The sequence below is a fragment of the Lissotriton vulgaris genome, chromosome 7 (genome assembly GCF_964263255.1).
Source record: "Lissotriton vulgaris chromosome 7, aLisVul1.2, whole genome shotgun sequence".
Classification (NCBI taxonomy): Eukaryota; Metazoa; Chordata; class Amphibia; order Caudata; family Salamandridae; genus Lissotriton; species Lissotriton vulgaris.
Genome location: NC_141695.1, coordinates 1,730,269,112 through 1,730,290,587, shown reverse-complemented (window position 1 = coordinate 1,730,290,587; position 21,476 = coordinate 1,730,269,112). Strand labels below are relative to the sequence as shown.

At 43.9% G+C, this 21,476-nt stretch overlaps 1 protein-coding gene across 1 annotated transcript in view; it reads left to right on the top strand.

The window, feature by feature from the left end:
• The window catches only part of LOC147706481 (alpha-2-macroglobulin-like protein 1), a 690,635-nt gene that overhangs the window by 371,459 nt on the left and 297,700 nt on the right, over positions 1 to 21,476 (top strand). Inside the window, exons 13-14 of the mRNA XM_086929617.1 lie at positions 6,625 to 6,705; positions 6,897 to 7,073. Coding sequence (XP_086785743.1) covers positions 6,625 to 6,705; positions 6,897 to 7,073 — 258 coding nt within the window. The remainder of the gene's footprint in view (positions 1 to 6,624; positions 6,706 to 6,896; positions 7,074 to 21,476) is intronic.

Below are 21,476 nucleotides of genomic sequence, written 5' to 3'. Positions count from 1 at the left end.
TACCCTTCCACGCTTAGGGTGGACAAAATATTTAACAACAAGGGGTGGTGATGGACAGAGTTTCTGAATTAAGCAGAATACTCTCACCCAGTCAAGAGATCAGGGCTAGATCCAACACCGTTTTTTAGCTCACTGCACCATCCCAGCTCAGAACCTGGCTATATGCAAATTAGTCTGTTCCTGTCCCAGTGCATGATGGGAACAGGGCAAACCACCCCCTTTTCTGAATCGTTTTGTCCACCATAAGCGTGGAAGGGTATGCTCAGACATGAGTCCCTTGCTCACTGCACCATCAGGATTCAAGCAAGCTGGGCCGAAGACGGCTGTAATGCCAGAAACCGGTCCCCGGAAGCTTGTTTCCTTTCCAGTAAAAGAATTGGCTTGGTAGTTTGGTCTGCCCTGTCCAGGGACAGACTAATTTGCATGTAGCCAGGTTCTGAGCTGGGATGGTGCAGTGAGCTAAAAAACGGTGATGGATCAAGCCCTGATCTGTTGACTGGGTAGGAGTGTTCTGCTTAATTCAGATACTCTGTCCATCACCACCCCCTTTTCTGAAACATATATTAGTCAACAAAGGGTCCATCACCTCTGTCCTTCCAATCAGGCTTCTCCCCCCACTCGCAGCTTGTAGTTCCTTTCGAAAGGGGGTCGGCTCAGCAACAGGTGTAGCTTCAAATTCCAAGGCATCCACAGCATGCTTTCCTATAGCGGGTGTTACTCTAGACTTTTGTAATGCTTTCTTTTTCTTCCCGCCTATGTTATTAGACAACCCTTGCTTATACTTAGAATAGCCCCTGGGTGTCTCGCACGTAATTGTCTGGTGTTATGCTCCTCCACAGTGCTAGGTGCAGATGGTAACTTGTGGGGAGACATCAGCAAAGATTCAGAGACCGTGGACTGGTCCCCAGAGGAAACATGATCAGTGTCTGGAGGTGGTTGATGTATGATCGGGGATTCTAGAATTGCTAGTGCACCAATACCACTGATTTGGCCTGAATGAGCAGGAGTCCGTGCATTGGCAATATGCCCCATCGAGGACCTTCTGGCAAGCATTAGATCCTGGGATACACGACGATCCCCTGGTCTTTCACACAATTTACACTGGTTATGAGCTGGTCCATTGTTCCTGTAAGATTATCATTGTCCACTCTACCTCTGGGATCCTTTGGGGGCATTATAGGGGCAGAGAATCAAAAGTAAGCAATGAAGTACTCACGAAGCAATCCCCCGGAGTGAAATTAAGGGGGGGTAGCCCGTCCTGTCCTTGTCCGGTCTTAAACGGGCCCGCCCTTGGCCCGGGCTTCCTCCGGCGCATCCCGCGAAGCGGGGCTCAGCGCCTGCTTTATGCACCTCCTGGTGCGGGCGCGTCGTCAGCGGTGCGCGCCGCCGCTGTGCTTGCCGGGCGTTGTGGTCCCGGGGCAGCGGCCCGAGGAATGATGCGGCTGACTCTTGGCCGGTGGCGGCGTGGGATATGGCCCCCTTGACTCTTGGCGGTGGCGGCGCCGTCCTGTGCAGGTAAGGTAAGGTTGTCAGCAAGGTCCCCCTGAGGCACAGGGTCAAGGCTGATTTGCATATGGACATGTCTGAACTGGGGTGGTGTGGAGTGCAAACAAAATGGATTTAGGCCCAGATCTGCATTCGATCCATCAACTGTTGTTTTTTGCATCTGTGTTTATAATAGGCAATGTTCTAGATGGGACAAGGACTAGATTTTGGCAGGTGACAAGTGCTTTAATTCTTGGATGGCAAGGCCTCTTTATTCAGGCCAGAAATGCAACATTAGGTGCAAACATATCTGCAGTCGGTAATATTGGAACCTGATACAGCTTCTTGTTTGCACATGTTTACCACCAATTTTGAATTGCTGGTAAAATATTAATGTTTAGCAATTGGATTTTGATTACAAAACATTAATAAACAATCCAACGATTCTCTATTTGAAAGGGTCGTCCTTTACACGTCACTTCGAAATACTGATTCTCTATTGCACCTGGCCTGACCTGCCCATCCAGCTTAGCAATCGCTTTGATGTTCTTTCCTCCCTTGAAGAAATTGACTGACTGGGAATAGACGTTCAGGTGGGACTAGCTGGTGGAGTAATTAAGGGGGGGAAGAGGGCCACATGAAATCAGGCTACCCAACCACAGTAGTATTGGAAGCAAAAACCCCCACCCCTTCTCCCGTGCCAATAGAGCCTGAAGTCTGCCCATCGAGGGAGGTAGCAGCTCTAGGGTGTGGTGACCCAGGACCGTTGAGAGAACATCTGGTTATTTCTTCTTGGAATATAGCGGGCCTTGAATTAAAAACCGCCTCTGCAGACTGGATATCTTATCTTGAAGGTGTTGACATCTGGGTATTCCAAGAAACGTGGTCTGTGACTGAGGTGTTTCAAGCCGGCAATCTAAATTTTGCCAAACAAGCTAAAAGGGGCCCTAGGTGGAGATCAGTGGGTGGGCTAACTTGTTGGATAAGGCAAGCCGAGGGAATAACTGTGGAAGAGGTTAGTATAGATAGCCCAGATATTCCAGTATTAAGGATCAGACCAGCAAAGGGCCTTGATTTACTCCCATATAATGTATACGCTAGGGGACAACCGGGAGGTAGAAACTCACAGGGTATTATGGCTCTGGAGCATCACCTGACCCATGGAGCATCCAATGCCAACTTAATTATAGCAGGAGATTTTAACACTAGATTTGAACCCTTAGATGGTAGGTAGTGATGAGGTAGTTACACTCTGGGGGGTGCCACAATTGGATCTCCTGCCCATCAAAAAATGGACTGAGGCAGCACTACAAGTAAAAGGGTTGTGTCTAGAACGAGGTCTAAGGGCGGTTAACGGCAGGACTAAATCTGATGCAATGGGGGCAGTGACTTTTGGTAATGGGCGGTCTAAAAGCCGCATTGATCACATTCTTGTGAATGTGGAGATGTGGTCCCTAGTTTACGATATGGTAGTAGAAAGCCGCCCCGAAAGCGATCACAATCCCCTGGTACTTAAATTGAATGTTGGTAGTCTTCGGGCCCAGGGTTATTGGAACGTGACAAATGCTGTAACCAACTACTCATTGCAAATGACTTGAGAAGAGTTCGTTGGGCTAAGGTGGTTTTAGAAGAGAGGAATGTGGTAGCAATAAGGGCACTAGTCTCAGGGTCACTTGAGAAACTCCTAGAATGTGGCTCTCAAATGGTACTAAATGATAGATTAGCTGGGATTCATAACGAGCATTTTAGCGGGCTGAAAAGTTTTTTTATTAATGCTAAACCAGCTAGGAAGACCAGTAAGTTTAAACCCGACTCCTGGTGTAACGCCTCGTGGAAGCTAGCAAATAAAGCTTTAGTGGTAGCCATTAAATCTAGGAATCAAATCAATATCCGACAGTGTAGGGCTTCTTACAAGCTAACTTTAAGAAACGCAAAGAAAGATTGGGACGAGGAGCGATGGCATTGCCTGCTTTTAGCATGCAAAGGTAGGAACATGACTCAGTTTTGGGAGCTCATTAAATGGGGGAATGGTCAAAGGTCAATTACCCCGAACAATAACGTTGATCCTCAGCAATGGGTCACCTTCTTTGAAGCCCAATTCCGATTGGGCACTGAAAGCATAGGCCCTGTCCCGCATATCATCGTAGATGCTCCCCTGTTGTTTAATACTAAAGAGGTTGAGGCAGTTCTGAAGATCATCCCATCTGGTAAGGCACCAGGACCCGATTGTATCCCAGCTGATCCTTTTAAGCAGGATTCTGATCTCTGGACCCCATACATCACGAATTTAATTAACTCGTTGGCGGGGGTGGCATCGATTCCTGCATCTTGGGCAGGAGCGGAAATCATCCCGATTTACAAGAAGGGTGATCGATCCGCTCCAGCCAATTATAGGCCCATTGGCCTCATCGACGCACTTCAAAAGGTAGTCGCACGAGTGCTATTGGGCAGGATACAGGGCTGGATGTCTGAAGAAGATATTCTTTCCCCTTCGCAGGCAGGGTTTTGGTCCCATATGGGGACCCTGGACCTAGTTTTTCGTTTTGTCCTGCTTTTTTAGAAGGAGGTCCTTTTGGGCAAGGGTATGATCTTCGCCGCTTTCGTGGATTTAAAATCCACGTTTGATCTTGTCCCTAGAGCTAAATTGTGGGAAGTCTTATTAGGACTGGGAATGCCTAAGGAGCTAGTCGCCTTTGGGATGAGACTTCACACTTCTACTTATGCTCAGGTTCGATGGGGGAAACCTGGTGAAGTTACAGAGATATTCGAGGTAGGGAAAGGCGTCCGTCAAGGGTGTGTGTTGGCTCCCACACTGTTTTCACTATTTATTAACGGTGTGGTGCAGTATTTTGCTAACCATCCCATGGATGCGCCTATGCTAGCTGGCCTAAGGGTGCCCTTCCTCATGTTCGCAGACGACACCTTGATACTATCTAAGACGAGACAGGGGCTACAGTCGGCCCTGTCTCGTTTTGAGGAGTTTTGCTGCGATCATGGGCTAGTGGTGAATGTAGAGAAGACCAAATTTATGGTACTTCATGGGACTAGGCCTGTCAAAGCAAGAGTCTTCATGAGCGGAAAACTCTTGGAGCAGACCGATGTCTTCACTTACCTAGGCATTACCTTTGGCGATAAAATGAGCTGGAAACCCCAAATTAACATCCTAGCTCTGAAGCACTTACAACTAGCAGGAGCTCTAACTAAGGAACATAGGGTTTAATTAACTAAACCCATAGCCCCAGTCGTTAAAATTTATAATACTAAAATCATCCCCGCGCTGAAATTTGGGGTTTTGGTAATTTAGCCCAACTATCGGTAGCCCAGAATAAATTCATGAGAATGGTGTGGGTCTTATTAGAACTAGGAGGTATTCCACTCTGACTAGTGCTTCATTGTCTAGAGATTTTTGCGAGTTCAAAAATTAACCCTGTTTGGACAGCTATTGGGATTTAATAACAAAACCCCGAGATCGTAAACTCTATCACTAGTTCAGAGTTGAGACGCTCCCGCTTAGGAAGTTCACATGCAAATGGTTACCAGGAACTAAATAAATCGTAAATCATAAATCATACGTTATTATATAGCACCTTTCACCGTAAGGTCTCAAGGCGCTAGCTTTGGGAACCCGTCCTGGCTTTTCCCTGTGAGATAACCCCTAATAGGCATCCCCAAGGTGAAAGCCAGGCATCCCATCGCGGTGGGGCCGTAGTGGAGATTAAGCAAGCTATTGCCCAGAGTTACAGAGTGTGAGCCCATGATTCGAGTAGGCACTGAGGCGAGAATTATCGAGTCTGTGGACATTTTGAGCTCAAGACCCTGCGGCGTCAGGGATTGAACCCTGGTCCCGGGTCTGACCTCTGCATCAGGGTATGCCTCCACTAACCGGTGAGCCACACTTCTCCACTAGTGATAAATGCCCATTTTGCCCGGATTGTGTAGAAGATATCGACCATTTTCTATATATTTGTCCGGAGTACCAGCAACCCAGAAGTACGTGGCTTAAATCAACATGCAGAAATCTGGGGACGTGGTCTGAGCTGTCTGCCAAAAGGCTACTGAAAACCGGTTGTAATGACATCGCAATAATAGGGGTATCTAAGTTCTGGAGTTGGGCTTGGGCTTTGCGGGAGAGAAATGGGGGGTTGCAATAGCTATACATTAATTTCTCCAGGGTTCAGTATTTAGTAAAGTCTTGTGCGTGTGATATATTTAATCCTGTTTTAATATATTGATTCTTAAAATTGTAAATAGGTATTCTTACCAAATTTGTCGGACAGTTTTTATGGTGTTTTAATGGTTGAATTTTGTTGTAACATGTAATTATTTAACTGTCCTGTCTTTTAAGGTGAGAAATCACAATAAAGACTTTTTGAATTGAATTGATTCTCTATTTATTCCAAAACTAAATTGCATTTTGGGTTTCGTATATATAACATTTTTAAAAGCCATTTTGCGGTCGAGAAGGATCAAATTCGACCTTTGCAACTGTAAAAAAGCTTTGCACATCAGGCCCCTGTCACAGAAAGTAGTCGCAATTTACCTACTGACTTTTGCAACCACAAATTACCTTGCACACGGCTTACGTAGATATATATTAGTTCACAAAATAATGAATTGTAGTGGATTACAATCCAACATCCTTCATCAATATTAATTGAGAATTAATCCAATTGGTGACATTCACAGAGATTGTGGGCTGCTAGGCTAAGGCAGACCACCATGGATGAGATTGCCTTTAAATAAAGTAGTTTTTTTTAATGCAACTTGGTCAATCAATCAATCATGTGTTTGTTAAGCGTGACTACTCACACATTTAATGATTTGGAAAAAAAGGATTAATGTGTTGAGTACATAAAAAATGATGGTTTTAGCATTCACAGAGTCGCTGATTTAACGATTTAGAGGGCCACCGTACCATCACTTAATGGCATGAGGAGTTTTTTAGATGTGAATGCAATAAATGTCAAGATCACCCTCCACTTATCTTAAAATTTCTCCATTTGATCATCAGATATATATTTTTTTTTTAAAAAGCCATGTTGTAGATATCCTGTAGCCCTTTATTGTAAGAGGCAATTTTATCTGTTTTTCATTTTTGGATTTGGGTGTTTAATATGTTTCTTGGTTTCTTCCCTGTAGGGTCTTCCATTTCACAGGAGATCTCACTGGTTCTCCCTGATATTGTCTCAGGGTCTCAAAAGGCACACATCTATATCTTTGGTAAGAGGGTCTTTGATTTTCTCTAAATCAGTGTATGCTTCACGACTACACAGAACAAACCCCATTTGAAAGGTGGTCGTTGATTGAATTGGTACATTGACTGAGTTCTTTTTAATTCACCAGTTATCAGAACAGTCTGAGTGTTTGACTATTTTCATGATACTTTTTCTAAAGTGGTTCTAAATTTCCAGGTGACATCATGGGTTCGGCTTTGAAGAACCTCAACTATCTTATCAAGATGCCTTACGGTTGTGGGGAGCAGAACATGATAACATTTGCCCCCCTCATCTACGTCCTTCAGTACCTGAAACGAACAGGGCAGTTGACTGATGACATCAGAACACTTGCATACACTTACCTGCAGAAAGGTGAGTCCTGAGCACTGAATGTTTCTTGGCCATGGTCGCTATGTGGCCTAGCTGGAAATAGGCTATGCCGACAGATCCATTGCTCCAGCGCGTGAGTTTGTATGTGCTTGTGTGTCTTTCACAAATGCACCAGTCGCTGTCTTCCATCAGAAAATCAGTAAACAACATACTATGGCCACTGTTTGATTCCCTTTGGGATTAATAATATGGGGCAATATCACAAAGGTAAATCTGCACATGTTCATTTGCTGCTAGTTAATTTTCTCTTGCATCTTTTAGTAACTTTACTTCTTTGGACTTCACAAACTCTGAATGTAAAGTTACTCAGAAGTGAAGACTTACATCTCCAACTCATAAAACAGCAGGCGGGGGGGGAGCACGATTTACGAGTGCAAAGTTACTACTGCCAAAAAGGAGCAGTAGTAAGTCTAGCACCACACATGACTACGACTGTTACAGCAACACCCTACAACAGAATATAATGGAGGAACCAACTTCACACAGATACATCTGCTCATGGTAACCGCCTTACCTTCTCCTGTTCTATACATTCTAATCCTCTAGTATTCTATTCCTGACATACACACTATTCTATAATACATCATTAAGTTCTATAATTCTACAATGACATAACACATACCCCTTTACATTTTTTTTAACAACCTAAATAAGGAAAACACCAAAAATAATTAAACAAAAACATTATTAATACACTATCTATATAGATAAAATTATAAAATAGTACTATTAAATAGAGTAGAATGGAACATTTTCTGAAATATATTCTTCCAACCACACTAGTGGCCGCTTCACACTTTTTGACTTCTTTGCGCTCTTCAAAACACAATCCCTAGATGAATGTGCTTCCTCTTTATTTCCTATAGACGAAGATTCGCTTACAGAAGCCCCACCATTTGCAACAATGAAAGCATCAAAAGCATTGAAATCATTCTGCAACAAGGCACCATCTTCACCAATAGTTTTGTCTTTATTATTTACAATCTTGGTCTCATCAAATATCCCATCCATCACAAATCCCTCATTCATATAAACTTCATCCATGGATGACGTATAGATCTTTTTGAAATTCTATTCAAATTCCATACTTTTCCATCTGTTAATCGGACAGAATTATTCAAAACCTCCACAACCTCCATAGGTTCAGAAAACCCTTTTCCAGGTTTTTTCACACTAACCCATTGTCCTACAGCAACTGTGCACTTTTTAGTTACATGTTTATAAACATACCATTTTTCCCTTCTCGAATGCATTGTTTCCAATTTTTCGTTGACAACATCATTAGACCACTGAACAATGCGAGATTTGAATAACCAACCAGGTGTGTGCTTAGTCCTTGGATTTCTTCCTCTCATCAAAACAAAAGGAGAATAACCCATAACATCACAGATAGACACTCTATAAACCCAGACCATTTTCTAGATCTGTACTTCCCAATCACTAATATTTTTTACAGCCCACTGAATGGTGTTCTTGATAACCCAGTTAAAACACTCCATAATACCATTCCCACTTGGTATATATAGCGCTGTGGTTCTGTGTACAACTCCCAATCTTACAAAGTATTCTTTGGTTTTGCCCGAAGTAAACTGTACTCCATTATCACTGATCAAATTAGCTTGAATGCCTTCTAACACAAATACATGATCTGAAAATGTCAACACTTCATCAGAATCTACCTCATCTGCAACCTTCAGAATATTAATCCATACTAAAATATATTTATGATTCTTACCTTTTGATCCCATAACATTGATTGCCACACTTTCCCATGGACTGTTTGGTATGTGACTAACTCCCATTGGAGGTCTCAAAGTAACTAAAGATTTGTCTGCTGTATGCATTATTTCACACTCTTGAACACATTTCTCAATTTCTGCATCCATTCCAGCCCACAAAAATGATACCTTAACTGATCGTTTAGTTCTAACAATGCCAAAATGTGCTTCATGACACAGATCCACAATAGATCTTCTTAAACTAGTGGGTGGGGTTACTCTTTCGCCGCTCCATACATACTTTCCCTGCAGCCTTAATTGACCTCTCACTTCCCAAAGTGGTTTTATTACAGCTTCCAATCTGTACTTTCCTGGCCATCCTTTTTCCAGACTTCTTCTAACAGTAGTAAGCATTTGATCCTTAATATACACAGTGTCCCATCTTTCATTGCCATTACTCCTAACCCCTTAGGTCAGGTACATATGCTATCTGCTCTGAACTCCACAACTCATCCTCACATTCATCCAGTTGTTGGGGCATCCTTGATAAGAAATCCACTATTACATTGTCCCTTCCAGGAATGAATTTTACGGTGTAAATGTAATCCTGCAATTTAATTTATAACCTTGCCACCCTTGCTAACGTATTTATTGTTCCCTCCATTGTAAGAATTTTCCCCAATGGCTTGTGGTCATGCCTAACTGTGAAAAATGTTCCCCCGCACAAATGCTCTAAAATGTTCAGTTGCCCAAGCACAAGCTAAAATTTATTTTTCGATATGGAATACTCCGTAGGCAAAAGCGACCTTGAGGCATAAGCAATCACATTTTCCTTTACATCAGTCTCCGCCTGGGACAGGACTGCACCCAGTCCCTTACTACTAGCATCAGTATTAATCACACTGTGTGCTTCGGGATCAAAACTTTTCAATGAGGCTATAATCTTAATGCAATCTTTCAAAGTTGAAAATTCCAAAGCACACTCGGGAGACCATTCAAACTTGCATTTGTGCTTCAGCAATTGTCCAGTATTGTAAACTCTTGCAGCAAAATTTGGAACATATTTTTAGCATAGGCCTGCTAATCCTTTGAATGATCTAAGATCATTTTTGCAGTTTCGGGCAGGTGCATTTTGAATGGCACTGATTAAACTTTACTTAGGCTTGATTTCATCTCTATTTATCACATGACCTAGCTAGGTAATACTATTTTCAGCAAAAGTACACTTTGCATACTCTAAGGTCAAACCTGCTGCCGCTGATGCTAACCCGAACAGCATTCTTCTATACTGGTAAAAACCGTGTGGTAAAAACCGTGTGGTGTTAGTGAATGCAATGTATTGCTTTGCTATCGCTAGATAAAGGCATCTGGTAATATGCAGCTGATATGTCAATTGTGGAAAACCAGTTGGCTCCCTTAAGCAACAACATTAATTTTAACCCTGGGCTTGAAAAAGCAATTTTACATGCTTACAGCATATAACCAATTCACAAAAATGAACTTTTACAATGAAAACTTTAGGTAATGAGAGAGCTGATGATTTTGGGGTCCCCCCTAACCTAGGGGGAGCAACAAGCAGATGCCTTGAACACAAAGAGCATAAACAAAAAGCACATTTTGTTTTATTTATTTATTTATTTATTTATTGGGCTTATTGAGCGCGACAGCTACCCAAAAAGGGTTTCCCGGCGCTATAAAAGATACTGAACCAAAGAGGTAGGAAAGTGTTACAGGAGGAAAACCGGAGCAGGTCATTGGTTGAAAAGCCAGGTCTTAATGGCTTTGCGGAAATGGATGTAACAAGTTTCTAGACGGAGAGATTGCGTGAGAGAGTTCCAAAGCTTCGGGCCGAGGAGAGAGAAGGATCTTCCTCCCATCCTCGCACGGTATGTTTTAGGGATACAAAAAAGGCCTTGAGTGGCAGATCTCAGGCATCGGGCAGGCGTATATGTATGCACGAGGGTTTGAAGGTATCTGGGTGCATTTCCCCATTTTATTCTGTGCATGAGGCAGAGGGTTTTAAATTTGACCCTGTTGTCAATTTTTAGCTAGTGGAGCGCCTTTAGGTGACTGAACATACGATCTCTCCTGTTGCATTTACAAAGCAGTCTGGCTGCAGCATTTTGTACCAGTTGAAGGCGTCTCATGACTGCCTGAGATGCCCCTAGATATAGGACGTTACCATAATCTAAACGGGAGGTAATCAGTGCGTTGATCACCGTCTTTTGAGTGTCGTCCGGGAGCATCCATAGGATTTTTCTGAGCCATCTCAGGATTGTGAAGCAGGTAGCTGTAAGATTGTTAACCTGGGGCTCCATAGTTAGGCTGTTGTCAATAGTAATGCCTAAATTGCGGACTGGGTGCGATGGAGTTGGCAAGGGGCCCATTTCGGATGGCCAGTGTCTGGAATTCCAGAGGTTTTGATTGGGACCTACTACCAAGACCTCTGTTTTGCTTCCATTTAGGTTATCTCGTGACTCGTGAGGGACATCTAGGGACGACCAGTGGAACTGCAGCTCTTTGTAGAATTCTTTTGATATTGTATACTATATAATATTCACTGCCCACTGCTAATTTCATCCCATAATGATTTGCAGGGCCTTTGGTTGGGAATGTTTTTTTGCCAATAACTGTGTTTGGGTTTGTCCTAAGAGGAGGGGACCACAACTAAATCGTTCAATAAGATGTGCTTTTTTAGGTCTCGCCTGTCGATGCGCATGCGCATCGAGCAAGCGAGAGTATTGGGACTTATCCACTCTTTATCCACTGCAAGGAATCGTGGCGATTCCTTGCAGTGCCCGTGACTTTTAAGCTCAATGCGCATGCGCATTGAGCTTAAAAGCGCGTGCACGTCCGTCTTGGTTTACCCGCTCCGCCCCCACCCCTTCCCGCCGTGTCGCATTTCTCCTCCCCCTCCCCTCTCTTCCCTCCGTCTTGTTTGTTTATTTTTTTTACCCGCTCCGCCCCCTCCCCTGCCCGCCGTGTCGCATTTTTTTTTAAAACCCCCACTATTTGTTTTTTGTCCATGTTGTTGTTAATCTCTCATCAAAGACACAATTTTGAATGTGTATCTGTGCCAAAGAGGATAAAATGCAAGGCGAACAAAACAGGCAGTTCTGGAATCAATTCAACTCTAAGGGGTTTTCGTAATATTTATCATTGTGTGATGTTAAAATTGCACGAGCCATTTAATGTACAGTTTTGGAGCCACGCTGCCGAAAAAGCTTTTATCTTCCCACACGGAGCGGCTCACTCGGTGAGGGTTTCCCGGTCGGCTCGAGCACCAGCAGCCTCGCAGCAAGTCTGAAGCCCTAACGTTACTGGGACTCAGTGGATAAAACCAAGTGGATAGCAGCCGAGAAGCAGAGAGCCTGACAGCAAAAATTCCACAAATCAGCGTCCGCGTCCTTCGATCACGTGACACATGTTTTGCTTCCGTCCCAGGCGATTACAAAAGAAAACTTACTTCCTCATCCTCACGTACAGCATTTGGAACAACCAGATTTGGCTGTTCTTGTTCCAGCTTCAAAGAGCTTTACAATTTAGCGACTAAAATGGCCAATACATTATCGACTTCATTCTTATTGGATTAGAGTGTCGTATGTATATTATACCGAAAGATTTGATTTGGAGTTGGTAAACACGCACGCCACACTTCCTGGCTGTTTGCAAATCGACTGCAAGTTTTCCTTGCTCTTTCTCTGGGTTATCTAAAGGCAGGCATTGCTAATCGAGGAAGGGAAAGGAACCAACCTCCGCTCACCCTCACTCTCACTCATCCTCACTCACCCTCAACCCCTCACCCTCACTCACCCTCAACCCCTCACCCTCACTCACCCTCACCCTCACTCACCCTCAACCCCTCACCCTCAACCCCTCACTCACCCTCACTCTCACTCATCCTCACTCACCCTCAACCCCTCACCCTCACTCACCCTCACCCTCACTCACCCTCAACCCCTCACCCTCACTCACTCACCCTCAACCCCTCACTCACCCTCACTCTCACTCATCCTCACTCAACCACCCTCAACCTCACTCACCCTCAACCCCTCACCCTCACTCACCCTCAACCCCTCACCCTCACTCACTCACCCTCAACCCCTCACCCTCACTCACCCACCCTCAACCCCTCACCCTCACTCACCCTCAACCCCTCACCCTCACTCACTCACCCTCACTCACCCTCAACCCCCCCCCTCGACCCCTCCCCCTCAACCCCTCACCCTAACCCTCACTCACCCTCCCTCACCCTCAACCCCTCACCCTCAAACCCTCACTCACCCTCAACCCCTCACCCTCAACCCCTCACTCACCCTCAACCCCTCACCCTCACTCACCCTCACCCTCACTCACCCTCAACCCCTCACCCTCAACCCCTCACCCTCAACCCCTCACCCTCAACCCCTCACTCACCCTCACTCTCACTCACCCTCACTCAGCCTCAACTACTCCCCCTCACCCTCACTCACCCAAAACACCTCACCCTCACTCACCCTCACCCTCACTCACCCTCAACACCTCACTCACCCTCACCCTCACTCACCCTCAACCCCTCACCCTCACTCACCCTCACTCACCCTCACTCACCCTCACTCACCCTCACTCACCCTCACTCACCCTCACTCACCCTCAACCCCTCACCCTCACTCACCCTCACTCACCCTCACCCTCACTCACCCTCACCCTCACTCACCCTCACTCACCCTCACTCACCCTCACCCTCACTCACCCTCACCCTCACACAGTGCAATAGTTCTCAGACCATTTCAGTTAGAGCTTTTAGAAATTTTTATGGCTTTTTTTATTTGTAATACTTTAGCATTGGCTACAGGAAACAAAAATGCTAAACATTTACAAAATAAATCCATAAACAAATCTAAAAGCACTAACTCTAATGGTGCGACACCTATTGCATTTCCAATGCTTGTTGTTTTCAAGGCATCGATTGGGTACTCTCCCTAGGTTAGGGAGGATCCCAAAATCATCACATCTCCCACTGCTTGCCAATTTTTCAATTTCACCATTGTGAAATTACTATATGCACTTTAGCATATAATGATAGAAAAGATTATTTTATCATATCTGGTCATGTACAGGAAGCGTTTTGCAATTATTTAGCAATTTTAGCACAGTACTGACAAGTACACAGTGTCTTCTCTGCATAATCTCAACCTTCCATTACTCTTACGCTCTACCACCAATGGTGAAACTCAAGCTGAGGCTTCAATAGGATCTATTATCCCTGCATCCACCAGTTTATCCAGCTCTTTAGTCACTTCTTCTCTAAATGCAATAGGTATGGTTCTGACTTCATGCTTTTTTGATACAGCTCCTTCTTTGAGCTTGATCTTATGTTCAGTACTCTCTAATTTTCCAATCTTTTTTTCAAACACCAATGGAAATTTTCTAAGCTTTCTCTCACCAACTCTTATACCATCATTCATGACTAGAACATGTTCTTTTCCATAAGGGTCCAACACAATACGTGATTCCTTCTGATCTGTCTGCCCCAATACTGTTGCGCCTTTCTTGGAGACATACAGTTTTCCTTATGCTGCACGGTTCATATATTCAAACTTGAACCAAGGGCACTCAAGTATATAATTTTTTTCTCCATCATATCCTTCGTGTTCAATGTCTGGAGCAAAACGTTTCGTGCCCACCTTTTCCACAAAACACTTATTCCATGTGTCTTCATTGATTATGGTAGAAGGTGAACCAGAGTCTGCGTACATTTTAATTCCAACACACCCACATTTTCATTCGACACTTTGGGTTGTTCTGCACTACCAAACACCCATCCAGTATATTTAGAACTAATTTAGTTGAACTACACCTAGAACTACCTTCACCACTACTTGAAACGTCACCTTCCAATTCATTATGGGCCATATGTATCAAGCCGTTTTTGAATCTCAAAGGCCGAAATTCGCAGAATTTTGGCCTTTGTGACTCGCAAACGGCCGTTTAGCACGTTTTGGAATTTATGAAACATTCCCAAAATAAGGAATTGCAAACTTGTGCGATTCCTTATTTTTCCATAGCATTTAGGGAATCGCAAATTTGCGATTCCTTAAATGCTATGTATGTAGCAATTCAATTGCAGGATTAGATGTGTGCATAACCACTATATCGCAGATCAAGTCCTCATTTGGTCCCCCAGAAGCACAATCTATGGCTAACTTCCTTAATTCACTCACATAGTTGTCAATGGATTAAGACTTCAACTGTTTCCTCTGGAAAAACCTGAGCCTAGTTTTCCCTATGCAGACCTTTGGGGAAAATGCTTAAATAAAATGCACAATGCAGCTAAAAACATTGTCAACACCCCTAAAGGGGACACTTTTATTATTTGTTTATAACTTCTAAGTCCATGTGGTCCTAAGGAATGCAACAAAATCCGCTTTTTCTGTGCTGGAGACATTTTGCCATCTGAATTCACTGCTTCATATAATTAAGGAAATACTCTTTCCATTTACTCCATCGCAATCCAGGCTCAGAACCTGCTGTCCAAAATGCCTGTGGTGGCGAAAAAGTCTTCTGACTCATTGTATAAGTATACTGTAAATAATTCAGTAAAATGTAGAATTGTTCAGTATAAAACACTGTCCAATCTTCCCCACACAAGAGTACTTAGTATGAATGTGGAATTGTTCAGTGTGTAATCAACAAAAACACTGTCCTATTTTCACCACACGAATTACAATATTCACTCATTCCACCCAATGAAATAATGGTGTATTGCTTTTCCATTCAGAAAGTAGTAATCTTTTTTTTCTGTTTACTGACAATCTCAAAATGGCGGCCGGTATCAGACGTCATGGAAATAGTTTTTTCCCAAATTAATATTACCGCTTCATGTTGGACATGGTGATGCTCCAAGCAATGTTCTCACGCTTCCGTACAATGCTCAAACAGGTGCGCATCAAGTAGAAGCTCCATAAAGGGTCTACTATATCGACCACGGGCAATTGTACGCGCTGTATAAATCTCAAAAATAAATAAATAAATAAATACGCGCAGCCGCGAGGATCCTTGACAGATAATTCTCTCTCGAGCCGCTGGCCTTCACTCTGCTCATGCACATCAACTGCCACTCTTATGCGTAGCCGTGAAGATCCTCAATGGATGACCCTCCCTTGAACTGCAAGCCTTCGCAGCTTGGCAATACTCCAGAGACTCAAGGAAGCGCTCTGGACACGCACAGTAAGACTCGCTGTTTTGTAGCAGACAAAATAAAAATGTATACTTACCAATCCAGTATACACGCAACACTGACGAGTAGAATGATGTGGTTTGTCTTCTCTGCTTGCTCCTTTTCTTGTCAATTGATCCCGTCACTTTGTTAAGTCAAGGTCACTGCACTGTCGTAGTTCATGTAGGTTTATTCTTCAAGGAGCAAGCAGGTACAACAGATACATCTGATCATGAGAACCGCCTTTCCTTCTCTCGTTCTATACATTTTAATCCTCTACAATTCTATTCCTGACATACATACTCCCACCTCACTCCAAGACTTTTAACCAAATCCTGGGCAGGTGACCCAGCTCCCCAAGCCACCAAAGGTACGATGGAGGAGGAATGCTTGATTAAAAAACAGGACTCGGTTTTATCTGCATTAAGCTACAAACAATTTTCATTCATCTAGCCAGCAATGTCCTTCAGGCATTCCTTAAATTTATAAAAGGCTGCAGAGGAATGTTATTTAAAAGAAAACTCCAGCTAAGTGTTGTCTGGATAAGAAACTACCTTCACCCCCAAGTGGAAATGAGAGCCGTCAGCGGGGCAAGGTAGGCAATAAAAAGCAGCAGGCCTAATGCAGATCCCTCTGGCACTCTGCATGTAAGTTGTTTGACTGGTAATGAGAAAAGGCGCAGGAAAGCCTGTTGACCATGGTCTTCAAGATAAGACCATATCCAATCAAGTGCCACTCCCTGTAGGCCAATATATTTTAATCTTTCAAGCATGATTGAATGAGACACCGTATCAAAAGCAGCTGAAAGGTCCAGCAGCACAAACATGATAGCAGAACCACGGTCCACTGACATTCTCACTGAATCGGCTAGGCTGTCTTTGTGCTATAGCCTGACCGGAAGCCAGACTGGGAGTCGTGAAGGAGTCCATTGGCTTTCACAAAGTCAGCTATTTGTTGCTGAGCCAATTTGTCTAGATTTTTGACTGGTGCAGATAACAGGTAAATAGGTCTAAAGTTGCTAAGTACTTTGGGTTCCCATTAAGTATCTTTAGCAGAGTTAACAGTTAGGCCTGTTTCCAAGAGGCTGCCAAAATTCCTGTCTTAAAAGACGCATTCTCGATTTGATTAAGTACTGGATTAAGGTGTGAGGCCAGTGATCTGAACCATCAAGCAGGACAGGGATCTCACAGGAAAACCAATTTGCATTTCATGAGTTTGATCAGAGTCTTCTTAGCTGTTACAGGGCTAAAATCCGAGAACACATGCGGTCAGTTATAAGGGACTACGTGGTTCTTGATTCTCGAAGACTCCGCCACTGGTTTAAATGAAGAATAATAATAATAATAATAATAAACCATTTGTAAAGCGCCTGGTTACCCCAAACAGTGTGTCCCCGCGCTAAATACTGCAAAGTAACTCAAAGGAGGGAGCAAGGGTGAGCCAGACAGGGAAAGGAAAAAAAGTAAGGGTTTAGTACGTGGAAAGAGAAAAGTTTTCAGTTTTCCCCGAAACCTGATTTCAGAAGGCTCCATCCGGAGCTCGAGCGGGAGCTCGTTCCAACACTTGGCAGCCAGGTATCTGAACGAACAACCACCCACCCTGGCTCTGGTGATTTTAGGGAGTTTGAACATCATCATTCCAGAAGATCTCAGGTTCCTGGTGGGGCGATGTATTGTGAGGAGGTTTTGTAAATAGTCGGACCAGTGCCATGGGCAATTCGATGGGCAAAGCAGAGGGATTTAAATTTAATTCTCTCCTTGATTGGGAGCCAGTGAAGTTTAGACAAGGCGGATTTCCCTGAAGCTCTGCGAGGGAGTTTGAGCACAAGGCGCGCAGCGGCGTTCTGAGCACACTGGAGTTGGTAAAGTCCTTTTTTGCTCAAACCTAGAAGCAGGGCATTCCCATAATCCAGATGGGGGGTCACTAAAGCGTGGACAGTGGTCTTCCTGGAATCCATGGGAAGGAGGTCTAAGACCTTCCGAAGAACTTTCAGTACGCTGAAGCACCTAGCTGTTACTTTACTGACATGAGACTTGTACGAAAGGTCTGAGTCCATTAATATGCCCAAGTTACGCACCGAAGCCACAGGACAGGGGAAACTGCCTAATTCCGCAGGCCACCACATGGACCATGCTGAAGGTGATTTCCCTACCACCAGCAGCTCAGTTTTATCGCCATTAAGGAGTAGACAGTTGCTATTCATCCCGGCTGCCACAGATGAGAGACAGTTGGAGAAGTTGATAGCGTCTTCTCTGCGGTCGGGCGTAAGTTTGAACATCAATTGGGTGTCGTCAGCGTAACTGACAATGCCCACCCCAAATGTCTCAACTATGCGAGCCAGGGGTTCCATATAGATATTGAACAAAGTGGGGCTCAAACTCGAGCCCTGAGGAACCCCATGGCTTGCCTTCCTGAGAGAGGATTTAAAGGGGGGGCAATGCAGCTGAAAGTTCCTCTTGACCAAGAAGGACTCTATCCAAGCAAGGGCTTGTCCCTTTACTCCCATGTCAAATAGCCGAGACAGCAACGTTGAGTGCAGCACGGTGTCAAAGGCTGCACTTAGGTCTAATAGGACCAACGCTGCTGTCTCTCCCTCGTCCACTATGCGCCTTAGACTTTCGGTGGAAAAAAATAGGGCAGACTCGGTAGAGTATCCAGCTCTAAAACCCGATTGAGTAGGGTGTAGGAGAGAATGTTCCTCCAGATGCCTCATGAGCTGCTTATTCACTACTTTTTCCCCAATCTTTGCACAAAAGGGGAGGAGGGAAATAGGGCGTAGGTTTTGAAATTGGGAGATGTGGATATTAGCCTTCTTTTTAAGGGGGATTACCTGGGCAGTTTTGCAAGCCTCTAATACCTGACATTCTTGAAAGGAGAGTGACACAATAAGACTGATGTGGTCAATTATTGTGGTCTCCATGACTCCTTTACAGCGAGCCGGTGGACAGACATCGCTCGGTGAGCCAGACTGTATGCTATTTGCAATGCTCAATAACTCTTGCTTCTCAGGAGTAATAAAGCAAGTGAGACTAGAAATCCCCGTATAGTGTTTTTGGCTACTACAAGTTTGCTTGAATAGGTCTCCTCCTTTGTATAGGTGGTGTGGATTTTATCGATCTTGTTTACGAAAAAATCCGCAATGGAGTTGCACAGTTCTTTCGAGTAAGTGTCTTGAGCTTCCAATCTGGTTGGGACCGTGAGTTCTTTGTAGATAGTAAAAAGTTCTTTAGTGGGTTTGTCCGCTGAGTCAATTCTGCTTTTAAGGTGGCAACTTTTTTCAGATCTCACCAATTTATGGTATTTATTCAATTCACTTTTGTACAGTGATTTATCCTCAAGAGTATAGTGTTTTCTCCAGCTGCGCTCAAGAGTTTTACATCTGGCTCTGGCAATTTTAAGTTTTTCCGAAAACCATGGAGCGGTTTTAGACTGCCTAGCAGGTGGCTTGGTAGTCCAAGGCGCTATCCCATACAGAGCAGTGGACATCCAGTTTTCATAATTCTTCCAAGCTTCCTGAAGAGAGTTACTTTGTGGAGGAGGATTTTTTTGAAGAGCACGTCGAAATGCTTCTTGGTTAAAGTTTTTCCAGTTTCTCCGTTTCAGGGAGGGGGGTTTACAAAGTCTATTTTCTATAGGAGTGTTATCAACAAAAAATGGGATAATGGAGTGGTCTGACCAAATTATTCTAACCAGTGGGAAGACAGTAATACCCTCCCAGTTAGCAAAGATGGGGTCCAAAAGATGGCCATGTTGGTGTGAGGGGGCAGTGGATTGTAGATTCAGCCCCAGTGATGCCAGTCCTGCAGCCACATCCTGTGCCTCCTTGCATTCCCTATCGTCAAAATGCAGGTTTAAATCACCTAAGATGATAAATGTTTTATATCGGAGAGCTGGCTGAGTGATATAGTCTAAAAGCAGACTACCAAACTGTCCAGCCGCTCCCGGCGGGCGATATACCAACAGACCATTGATTGTATTTCTAGGCCCTATTTTAATGGTGAATAGGCCACTTTCACTCTGAGATAAAGTGACTTTTATTAAGGTACATTCCAACTCCGACTTATGAATAAGGGCTAGCCCTCCCCCTCTTTGTTTATGTCTATCTAAACGAAGTAGGCAGTAGCCAGGAGGGGTGGCCTCGAGCGCTTCAGGACACGAATCTTTGTCCATCCACGTCTCGGTGAGAAAAAGCACGTCTGGATTATTTATAGATAACATCATATATTTTGAGTTTGTGTTTTTTCAACGACCTGCAGTTTAGTAATATCATATTTGGTTGGGATGTTGCCTGTATATTGTCCATCGAGCGTTTAAGGGTCTGAGCACAGAAATTGCAAAATGGGGGGAGAACATCAGCTTGAAAGACGTGACCACAGTTATTTGCCGCACTTGGGCGTAGTAGCAGAAGATCCTGTTTAGTATATTGTATATTGTACCTGGCCGGCCCCAGCAGGTCGGATGGCATCGGAAGACTAGGAGGACTCGCCCCTCGCCCCGGTCTGTCGCGGACGGGCGCAGACGGGCTGGACTCTGGCTTGACTCCGGCGCGAATACGGCGCGCCCGCTGAATGCGTCCGCTGCGCGGAGCCATAGCCTTTTGTATTTTATCTTCAAAGAATTCCAACAAGTTAGAGCACAGGGCCTGGAAGGGGTGTAAATTACAATCTAACGCTGTAGTTTTGGTAAAAGATTTAATGATCCTAAAAAATTCTGTAGAAGAATTTTATGCACACTCAATGCTCCCGCCTCTTACATTTCTTCAGGGCCTCTTTATAGGCACTTTTAGCTGCTGGCAGATAGGACTTTCTCCACTCACATTCCATTCTTTTACCACCAGGCCTAGGGGGCAGAGTATTCCTAACCTGTCTCCTTATATATTTTTTTTTAATGTTTTGTTATGAGTTAGCCTGAGTCCTAAGATGGCTGCCACCATGACATTTTGAAATTTGAAATTTAAACTTTATTGTTTAGTTAATTAAAACCATAACAATTTGATGTATTTCGCACAACCATTATAAAAGTTTATAAAATTATCATTAAAATGAGTAAAAAAAAACATTTTATAAGAACAGGAAGTAAGAATCAATGATTTTCCACAAAGTCAAATTGGTAACAATTGAGATCTTCGTGTTGTTTAAGGTGTTTCTCAAATGCCTGCAAGAACTTCACTAACTTGCAATGTATTCGAGGGGCAGTTATGTCCAGGCTTCCAATAATGGCAGATCTACATGTTCGTAGCCTCTTGATCCGTAAACTTTGCTTTAAAAGGTATGTCCGTTCCTTAGACACCATCTTACAATGACAAATTATATGTATTAGATCTTCTTTGGGGCTACCACACAGTCGACATGTAACAGCTGCATGCTGTTTCCAAGCAGGTTCCTCGGCTAGTGTCGAAAATTTGCCAAATCTCAATGACATCAGCTTTCTCTTAATAAAAATGGAATAAGTTGTTTCCAGGTACAGTGT